The 11,321-nt window shown below is 33.0% G+C and overlaps 1 protein-coding gene across 1 annotated transcript; it reads right to left on the bottom strand.

Moving 5' to 3' along the window:
• Positions 1 to 2,180: 2,180 nt before the first annotated feature.
• Positions 2,181 to 3,601, bottom strand: LOC133203493 (uncharacterized). The gene is made up of 5 exons (XM_061339268.1): positions 3,478 to 3,601; positions 3,053 to 3,247; positions 2,840 to 2,917; positions 2,446 to 2,548; positions 2,181 to 2,349 (listed from the first exon to the last, which is right to left on the bottom strand). The coding sequence occupies exons 1-5, from the start codon at positions 3,587 to 3,589 to the stop codon at positions 2,181 to 2,183; spliced, it is 657 nt and encodes a 218-aa protein (XP_061195252.1). The 5' UTR covers positions 3,590 to 3,601.
• Between the last annotated feature and the right edge of the window lie 7,720 nt (positions 3,602 to 11,321).

The following is an 11,321-nucleotide window of genomic DNA, read 5'->3' as shown; positions in this document are numbered from 1 at the left end:
TCAGGTAAATGGAATAAATGATGAATATGAAAGTGACAAGATACATTTTTACATAATATACGATTTCCCATAGTTTATTGTTGGATACGATTTTTATCCAAAAAGTATGTTTTCTACACATGTATTTCCAAGCCTTGTGACAGAAAACACACAACGAGTTGGATAAAAATCACACCCAACTGCAAACCATTAGAGATTCCTTTTATCACGTGTATTACATATTGCGGTAAAAGCAATCACTTTTGCACAGCTGTGGATATGAAAATATTGCAATACCCATATCAACAGTTTAAAGGACAAGCATTTGAAGTGCGAATATCTCCATAAGGAAAACTTCATGACAGGCAAATGATTTTTTTTTTACTTAACCTAAGTTATATTGAATTTGATAAATGTCCAATTTTGAACCCAAGGTCCAACTGGAAAATGGGAAATAAAGATAATGACAAAAAGGAATGTGGAGTGAAGGTCATATGACAAATACATGTACTAAGTATCTTGTTAAAGATGATGCTCTTGTACTTGTAAACCCTAACCAAAAAATCTATAATAGGCTATAGTTAAATATACATGTAGTAAATAAAAGTATTCACTATAGTATATAAATATTTTAAAATTGTAAACGTATTTTTACTGTGAAATTCAAATCGTTATAATGCAGTATTTCATCACTTTCAAATTAAAATGAATTTCATGATAATATTAAAAAGAAGACTTCTTTTAGATGCAAATATTATTCTAAAATGACTATGATTACTCCCTATAACCTACTCCTATTGATTTTGAGGTCAGGACTTCAAAGACCAATATTAGAAATTCATATATTGCATTAGGTAATTTCCAGATAATAGCTTGAATTTTTGTTAAGCTTTTGCAATGATACTTACGTTGATAACTCTCTCTTAAGAAAGGTCCCTGCCGATGTAATTCATTCTTTTCTTTCTCCATCTGTATCTCCATATTAGGTATTTTCATGCCTCCTTCATGCAGTACTTTCAGTACTTTGATTTTATTTAATCTTCCATGCAACCACATTTTTTTTTCTGAAGACTTGAATCCCCTGATTTAACTTGTATGCACTGCAGTGTATCCATTTAATAATAACACGAAAGCCAAGGTTCAGCATCCTCCAGACAAAGATTTAAAGAGTTTCTTTTTAAACCCTAAGAACTTATTACCTTTCCAGTTTACAGTGTCCCACTATATATATTATTATAACACTTATTTAGTAAAGTGTTATGGTCCCTAATTTAACTAATACAATGGATATTTGAATAAAATTAGCCCAAAACATTCTAAGTATGGTACCCAAACAAAAGTTAATTAATGGTAAACAATCGTTTACTTCAATACTAATTTTTCACTTTTATTTACTTCTGTACTTTGCAACTTTACTGCAGAACTTGACTTTGATATGAACTTTACCCCTAAAATATTTGTTTGAAATGAAGAGCATTAAAATCTCTCAAATTCCATGATATAAAATTTCATGTGAAATTTTAAAGAGAACTGAAGCTATTATTTGGACCCCCCTTTTTTGTTTGTTTGTTTTTCTTTTTCTTTTTTTCATTTTATAAAAATTTTGACCATAACATTTTATTTTTGAATGGATAGGGGTGTATATTTAGTCGTAACGACTAATATAGGATTTAAGTACTGTAGATCACTAATTTTTTGCGACATCTTATTTTCGCGAGATAGGCATTTACTCCTTATAAGCGAGTCAAAAAGTTCACGAATTGTGGCTACTTCTCTATATAATATTTCGGAATACTGATGTACCCGACAAAGATATTTTCTCGACCACGTTCTCTCGCGAAATTACGTGTAAATAATGTTCTCGCGAATAAAAATTGATAAACAGTACAAAAGCTCAAAGATATCTGGAAACCAATTTATGCAATATATGGATTTCAAACCTTAACCTTTGACCTATCAATAGGAGTTTTTTTCTTATTTAGGTCATAGAAACAATTACAATATTAAAGCTTAATATTTTTTAAGATATCCTCCAGGCACAGAAATATTACAATGAGAGACAAATGGACAGGGAGACGGACGGATAGAATCGAATTTATACTCCAGCATTTATCAAAAGCGGGGAGCAAAAGTAAAGTAGGGTAAACCAGTACTCTGTTTAGTTCTTTTCCCCTTAGTTTATAAGTCATTTTCATAGTGCTTTAGCCGTACAGAACATTATCATAATCTGGGAATTCTCCATCATGTATACGGTTATCCACGGACTGTTCAGGTCTCCCTATATAAGAGTGGTGATCCAGAGGTTCCCTGTTTTTTGTCATATAACTAACTCTGGGTCCTGGACTTGCTGATGAATCTTGTCTCGAGTTTCTGAAAAAAAAATCATGTTAATGATACATGTATTTACTCTGGTCATTGGAGTTATTATTTGAGTGATATGATCAATTAATTGTGTACACAACTTGCCTTTTGCATGTTTTTAAAATCCAAACAGCTAACCCTGTACCGAAAACCAAGCCAAATACTATCCCACCCAAGAGGCTTCCCAGAACTGAGATCATGTTCCTTCCTAATTATAAGAGTAATAAAACTGTAAAGATCTTTGTAACGTAAAATCAATTTAAAACTTTTAACAGTGTAATTGTATTTTGTAAAGTTCACTTAAACTATGAACTTTTCCGAAGTTCAACAATTTATTCATTATATTTGTTGAGATCAGTTGTAACTGAAAACAACATTTACAATTCTGCAAGAAAAAATGCTAAAGAACTGAAATCTGCCTCTTAAATATAAAAAATGTTTTTGAATTACTAGTATTGCAATTTTTTTTAAATATAAGCGAGCTCTCTTATGTTTGTACCTTGAATAATGTCTTGTGGTTTGACAAAATATACCATCATATGGTTTTCATTGCAAGCATCGCAGATACACTTCGTAGCTTTTAAAACAAGAAACACAAATCAAAATCAAAAGCAGCATAGAAAAAAAATATGATTACACCAATGAATAAGAAGTAAGATTTTTTCAACATTCAAAACCATCAAATTGAATGATTTCAAAATAAAGAATGTACCTGAATGTACATAAACACGTATAACGGTACAGTAGTCATTACATTTGTCGTCTATTGAGAGAGGAATCGTCATTAACGACTGGCAGATGCAGGTCTCTGATGACGTCGTTATGTTAGATTCAATTATACAGGATAAGTTGGATATCATGCTGTTTTCATCTGACGACGAACGTTTTTGCAGGAACGCATCAATTTCTGCACAGAAGGAACGATATAAAATTTAAGGAATTTATCTAAATATTATACAAAAGAAGATTGTATCCACCACTTTTACACTGATCACAAACAAGTTTATTTTTCACCCCTTTTCAAAGCTTTTACAGGCATACAATAAAATCAGTTTGGTCAAAAATTGAGACGTCGGAAAATAATTACTCTATCTTAATTAAATATTTAATGGAATTTACTAAAACATCTAATATTACCCAGAGTCTTGTTATAGATATGCATTTTGCTTCTCCTGATACAAGATTTGGTGTCTGTGGTGTCTGACACATTTAATTCCTTTTCCATGTTAATGTTGATACATTGTGGCATGAATGAATCTTTGCTACAACAAACAAAAACGTAAAATATTCAGTCTATTAGCTAGTATCCTTAAGCTGAAAAACAGATGAACATCATTAAATATCTGTTCGGAAAAGAAGAGAGAAAAACCTGTCAGAGTGAAATATGAAAATAAAAAAAAAATTACTTTGCGAGCACGTTGCTTGAAATAATTATCAATAACAAGAAACTCATTCGGATAAATCCAGAAATCCAACGAAACATCAATGTCAGATATTACAACAATTAAATAGCTGCTATATGTTACAAAATTTGCCAGAATTAGAAAAATAACAGCATTCTACGTGAATATGCACGAATCATTTTTAATTTCCTGTCCATTATAAAACCAACAAGTGCAAGTAAAGGAATAATTAAGTTTCAACTGCATTGTAGCATATAGCATATTGCTTCCTCGAAAGTCGGTGCCATTTGATTTCCTCCCTACAATTTGAAATTTAATTAGATTTCAATGATCTGAAGATTCAATAATTAAATCATGCATCAGCTTTTAGCGTGCCATGCAATAAATGCTTCAAACATAATTTTATGCATGTGCCGTATTATGCAGTGGGAAAATTGTCAAGTCAAATTTAATAAATTAAGTATCTATAATTCTTTTCTAATGTCACAGGCAACTTTTGATCTAATTATTTTAACTCAACTATGATAATGGTCCTAAAACATTTGATGAACTTGTGGATGTATAGTGGTAAGATGTTTATGCATGTATCATCGAATTCATCGTATATCATACAGAACATAAACCCCGTGAACCAAATTCTTTGTATTTTGTCTGTTGTACAAATTGTCTCTATGTGTTTCTGAATGCCTATAGAGAATTCTTCAGAAAGTTGAAAAGGGTTTTCCACTATTACTAAAATTATATTGAAATGACCTGTAATTTATTTAAGAAAAACATTCTTTATACACAGTCTCTCTTTTGCACATCGATATTTTTACGTTTCAATGCGAGAAAACTTTGATTTTGAACACCAATGGGAAAAACTCAACAACAATCATACTTAAAAATAACTTAAAAGAATTTTATTTGACATTGGCGTCGGAAGCAAATTGAAAAGGGAGGGGGGCTAATTGAAAGAGAAAAAATTTCAAACCTAAAAAAAACTTGACAAGAAAAAAAAAGGAAAAAAAGGAAGATTTGTCCATTGTCCAAACCCAAAAATTCCATAATTTTCAAACACTACCACTTACCCTTCTTTGACTACGCTGCAACGTGCCTGTTGAAAAGGGGGGGGGGTGTTAAAATCTACGCCCCAATGTTGAATGCCTATATTATGTCTATCTTGGCAAAAAAAAAATCTGATGATGAATATCTTTTTGGGGGTACTTCCACAATCCCATTTTTTAAAATTCCGGAGGAAGGGGTCTTGATCTTATCACAATAAACATGTCTATTCGGACAATAGCAAGTTTATTGTGTCTCAGATTTGCATGATCACTGGTTGTAGCAGTCTTTGTGTGACGCTTGACTATCTCACTGATATACCTCTAAGATCAACTTCGAATGGTCTAACATTATTCAATTTAAAAAAGTTATGGTATAGACTCAAAGACAAGAATTTACAATTCAGCAATTCAGAACCATTGAACTTGATCTTGATCAAAGGACATAGGGAACAGGTTTAATTGCTATTGAAGGTTTCGATGAGAGCTACTAATATAACTTTTTCGTCAAGAAAGCCTGGAGTTAACGCTTACCGTCTGAAACAGGTTCTACCAGTAAGTCATTTGACTCACCTCCACTTTGTACCGGCGTCACATAGTGGCAATGGCGAAACGCCTGAAATTAAATGTAACATGTGATCACGTAAGGGCAAGGAAGCCACCAGTCTCTGGGTCAAACGAAGGCGTCAGCAACAGTAACACTTATAATTAAATCTCTGCTGGTTCGGGAACATTGATAAATCAGAAAGTGAGCAACAGTTTTGAGAAGAATGATTGTCTAGACAGTCAAGCAATGACATGGTGCAAACAAAACCGCATGAAATCTATTGAATGGAAACTACTTCTTTCTCTTTCGACTCCGACATGAAGCATCAAGGGCCTCGTGTATATTTCAATAAGAGAGAACATCTGTTGGTAAAGGCATAGGACAGAAGGGAGTATCAATTATGATTTTTAGTTTCAATGGAGTAAGAGGGGCATTATATATATGGGGAGAAAATATTGGGAGATGGCATACCAAAATTATATTCAGATTACCAAAAAGAAAGCACCCAACACAGAAGATATGACCTTCATACTAACACCAGACGCCATAAAGGTCATGATTCCTTGGAACTATTTATTTCAATACTAGTTACAACCAGTTTGTCAATAAAACATTACAGAAGTGTAGTAAAACTACCTATATGCTTTCCTCATTCAAATAAATAATATGATATGGCTTTAAGAGAAAAGAATGAAAATGGATAGAAACATCATGTTAGTTTTTGTGCCAAAGTTAAATTTGTCAAAAGAAGGAAATTTCAACACAATACGTCAAACGAAACAACAAATAACCTCAGGGAAAACAACTTTGGATATACAATTTCATGTATCTCTTACAAGTTTAGAGAGTTTCTCATACATTCAAGGGTGAAAGATGCGATGGTGTTGGAACTGATCATCATCTTTTATTTGCAAAAATAATCTTAACGAAGCATGAAAAACGCAACAATTGCTAATAAGTAGAGTCGAACACACTCTTAAGCTACAGGGGGAAAAGATGTCAAGGTGCAAGTCCGGGTAAAAAAGGAAATTATAACAACAGGTTTGGTACCTAGATAGGGACATAGATAAGGCGTTACACCTGACATAATGAAAATTAATTAATGAAAGAAAATTACCTAACAAATCAAAGAGGCGAGAAATAAGAAAAATTTAGAAGATTCTGACAAAATTCATGATAAGTCATGGAAAAGTGGTCATCTCCTGCCGACCGGTCACTCCCGCAGTGTCCTCCTTGTCATGATCGGAAATAACGGAAAAATCCGTCGACAATTCAGTATGAATTAGAAAAGGATTTACCAAGAGATAGATTCAAGTATGTAATTAACTAAGCAGTAATTTATTAAAAAAGATTGCATTGAATTCTATGGGGACAACCGATTTTTTAAAAATAAAAATTCAAATAATAAGAGTATCATGCAATAAATACTGTGGTGGAAAGATGCATTAAAACATCAGAAATAGAATGACAATTGAAAACGATTTTTTTAAAATTGATTTTTTTTATTAATTCAAAACAGAGGGAGAAAACTCTTACCAAAATTCAAGGTCATAAATTAGGACACATCGCACCCGTACATGTTAATAGTAATAAATGGGAATTATGTCTAGATATACTGAGTATTCAACCTCTACACATCTCTTATATATTTAATTTCATTGAATATTTTGCTATTAGGGATGGAATACCTTAATGATAGATTGTACTTGCTGACAAGGTCATTGTATCGACCATAGAACGTACGAAATGATGACATTACACGACACTGTTGATATTTAAGAAATAAACAACAATGTTAAAAAGTTCTCTGGGAAATGAACTTGGTTGTTCACGTGATCAAATCCTGTGAAGCCCAAAGGGCTTCTCAGAAGATTTGATCACGTACCAACCAAGTTCATTTCCCAGAGAACTTTTTAACATTGTTGTTTATTACTTTTATGTACATTTGAGACGAATATTCTGAATAGAACTGCATTTATTACACGAACGGCCCGCCGTATTGCTCTGTTGTGTCGCGCAATGAACTAGAAGCTGTTTGGTCTTGAGAGTTCGCCTCGCTCCAACATTTGAATATTTACATTGATGTTCAGCAGTCCAGTTCAGGAAATATCTGTTCATAATGAAAAAACAATGTTCGCTACTGGGAATAATCTTACTATTATTGTATGAGTTCTTTATATATGAAGTCAAAAGTGGTGCTATCGTCTTCAGTTTACATACCTTCAAAGGAATTTCGGCTTAAAAAGGTAAGCGTGATTTTAGGCTAATTAGAAACATTCTTCACACCGAAGAAAGATCTAATGATCATTTGTGGAACGAAAAAAAATATATGTTTCAATAATTTTATCTTTCATCGCTTAAACGGCTTAGAAGTTCCGAAACCAGTGTCACTGTGACAGAAATATGTAGACAAGATATCGTCACGCTGTGTGATTTGGTCACGCCATGAACTCTGACCCCCTAATAAGTTCATACAGAATTGAATATATTTTCTCTTCAATAGGTTCATCTAAGAAAAATATTTGCATATGTAAACAATCTTGTTTAATCAACTTGTTTGTCAATAACTTACCTCGTTTTACAAATTGTTCATACGTAGAGCATGCTCTTGCGTATTGAATCAACTGAGAAATATACACCCCATATCCAGGTGATAAGGGTATATTGCTGCATAAGTAAGGGGAGATGGCGATTGAAAAGTTAAAGTCATCGTGTTTATCATAAAGCTTTGTTGTTAGGTTACCATTAACGTCTTTTACTACAGAGTAAAACATCCAAATATGAAACAGATGTGTCAGACTCTGTGGTTTCTTTTATTTCAAGCTCACTGGGATATATCGTGTTGACATATGAATGGAAGTAACTATTGTTAATTAATAATACGTCGTCGATATATCTAAATGTCGAGTTGAAGGCCACAGCGAGAGATTTCTTTTTGTAATGTTTAAGATTTTGAATAAATTCTGCGTCATATGAATACAAAAATAGGTCTGCTAACAACGGGATGCAACTGGTACTCATGGGAATTTCCACAGATTGTTGGAAGACCTGGTCTCCAAAAACGACATAGATATTGTCAATCAGAAACTCGAGCATCTTTCTAATATCAACTTCAGAGAACTTGTGTGTTCAATCAGAATGTTTTTTTTTTTTGACAAAATAATTTTGCAAATGACCAATGACAAGGTAAGTAGATTTAAGAGTTCCATTTTTATTGAAAAAGCAGTTTATCGTGGGGGAAAGGTTTTATTTGATCAAATAACAACATTTACATTCTGTTACGAGTTTTGTTTTGTTTTTTTGTTTTTTGTTTTTTGTTTTTTTTTATAAACAATCAATGTTATGTACTTTATACCAATTGAAATCGGTCGGCAGCTTTGTCACCTAGCAACAATAAAGAGCGCCCATAAACAGATTAAAATTCCAAAAATACTCTTTCATATTAAAAAATTGGAAATGATAGGTATGAATGTTCTTTTTGTAAAACTAACCACTTAATTTCTTTTTAGGCGGAGGGCATACATTCTTTTAGTCACATAACAAAGATGCACAGTAATACTATAAAGGTTATTACTAGGTTAGGGCACTAAGGGAATATTTATTTAAAAGGTGCCGCTTTAAATCTGGCAAACATTTTGTTTACCATTCCTTGAAAGAATGTCAGTTTTGCAAAACAATCAGAAAATCGATGTAAGTGTATACAGTATATTGAAATAGTTCAGTAAAGTGTATTCATACGAAATAATTTTATAAACTGTATCACACCCATACTTCGGTCATCATTTTCAAGTTATTGAATTTCATGTCACTGTCATCAGTATAGGATTTATAAAATGTTCTGGATAAAACATACTTGTATTTTCTAATCTAATTAATATCCGTAAAAGTTTCCTTGAAAATGACCATTAATCTCTTATCATAGTCTGATGAAGAAGGGAGGACCTTTAACCCATAGATTTATACTGGAATTTAGCCAGTAAATAAAGACTTATCTATATTTTCAGTCAGACCTGACAAAGCAAATTGATAGGAATCAGTACGAGTATAATTTAACAGGATTAATAGGAGATACACTAAAATTGGACTGCATTATAAAATACGGTCATCATAAATATCCTAGAGTTGCCAAATTTCTTTTTTTTTAAATATTAAAATTAGAAACACAAGATATCTCATCGTCAACTTTATCATATTTTAGTACCCATAACCTATGTTAATCTTACCGATAAAAGAATGAAAAAGGTCAGGATAACAAACAGTGATCAATCTAAAAAAAAAAAAAAACTGAAAACAATACAAATCTGTAAAGAGAGCATAAAACACGGACCCCTGAAAATCCCAGAGGTGTTTAGTAGGAGTAAGCACCCCTATTGACCGGTCACTGCACCTATTATTGATCGGGTAGATGGAATATTCCGTATACAAACTTATAATAAATTCAAAGGCCTAACAATTGGTATGAAAAATGTCAGTCAAAATACGACCCGATGATAGGTTATATTCGCTAGCAAGGTCACTATAAGAAAAAAGAACAAAAGTGCATGGTCTGCTTAAAATTTAATATTGAGTAACTCTCAGATCTCTAAATTTTAATAAAAACGATCTTCAGGCAAAACGTTCACCTGAGTTACAATGGCCCTTCTATTCTTTATCTGCAGATTTTTTTTGCCTATATATTTCTATGTAAAATTAAGATAATATATTGTGGCCCCACTCTTCTCCCAGACATTATGAGTTGAAAAACCAAATCTTCACTACCCGAGAATTCTTCCTTATAAATATGACAAATCATGGCTTTGCTGTTCTTAAGAAGAAGACTTTAAAAGATTATTCATACATTTTGACTTCCCCCCCCCCCCCATTGTGACCTAACCCTACCCACCGGGGTCATGATTTGAACGCTTGAATCTACACTATATGAGGATGCTTCCATATAAATATCTAGAAATCTGACTAATCATGGCTTTGCTGTTTCTTAGAAGATGATTTTTCCTATGATAATTATATTCCTACTTAAAACTTCAACCATCATGGCTAACCCTTCCCCGGCAGTAATGATTTGAACAAATTGAATCTACACTACCTGAGAATGCTACATTATAAATATAACTAATCGTGACTTTGCTGTGCTCGAGAAGAATTGAAAAGATTCCTCAAATGCTTTCCTACCTATAGTGGCCCCGTACTACTCCATGGAGTCATGATTTGAAAAAAACTTGAATTTATACTACTTCAGGAAGCTTTTACATCACTTTCATAAAATGGGAGATAACGAACAGCATTCAAGCTCAAAAGTTCATTCAATCAATACAAATCAGGAGCAGAGCAAATACGGACCTATAAAACATCAGCGATGGGATCAGGTGCCATGGAGGAGTGAGCATCCCCTACCAACCGATCACACCTGCCGTGTGCTCCTTGTTATGATCGGGAAAAGTGGAAAATCCGTCGAAATTCAGCATGTAAAAAATGGCACAACAATTAGTATGAAAAACGTCGGTCAGCATTAGACTTAATGATAGATTGTATTTCCTGACAAGGTCATTGTATCGAATATTTTCTAGGCCAGCGGTTCTTGAGATTTTAATGACCCCAGCCAATTTCATTATTTCTTAATTACCTCCACTTGGTGGAGGGTGTGGCCCTCCATTTGAACAAATTTAAAGTCCCTTGATTAAAGGATACTCTGTGTCAAGTTTGGTTGAAATTGGTCCAGTGGTTCTGGAGAAGATGAAATGAGAAAAGTTTACGACCACGACGCCGCCGGCGACATCGACAGAAAACAGACATTTTATTTCATTTTTAGAAAAGCTCACTTGAACCTTCGGCTCTGGTGAGCTAAGAAGCAGTAAAAGTTTGAAAGTACTTTTTTTCATACATTTCATTAAGCAGCTGTTAATCAAGATTGGTTAAGATCAGTTTCACTTTTTTTAAGTTTCACAAAGCTTAACAACATCATTGACAATAAGAAGACGTCACCATTATAGT

The sequence above is a fragment of the Saccostrea echinata genome, unplaced genomic scaffold (assembly GCF_033153115.1).
Source record: "Saccostrea echinata isolate AGI-Se365-2 ecotype Australia unplaced genomic scaffold, CSIRO_AGI_Sech_v1 ptg000051l, whole genome shotgun sequence".
Classification (NCBI taxonomy): Eukaryota; Metazoa; Mollusca; class Bivalvia; order Ostreida; family Ostreidae; genus Saccostrea; species Saccostrea echinata.
The sequence above is the reverse complement of the archived record's forward strand: the minus strand, read 5'-3'. Positions and strand labels throughout refer to the sequence as shown.

Coding starts and splice junctions, on each gene's coding strand:
- LOC133203493 (XM_061339268.1), bottom strand. CDS start 3,589: ATGCCACAATGTATCAACATTAACATGGAAAAGGAATTAAATGTGTCA. Junction 2,549..2,839: donor ACCACAAGACATTATTCAAG/GTACAAACATAA, acceptor TCTTATAATTAG/GAAGGAACATGATCTCAGTT. Junction 2,350..2,445: donor ATTTTAAAAACATGCAAAAG/GCAAGTTGTGTA, acceptor TTTTTTTTTCAG/AAACTCGAGACAAGATTCAT.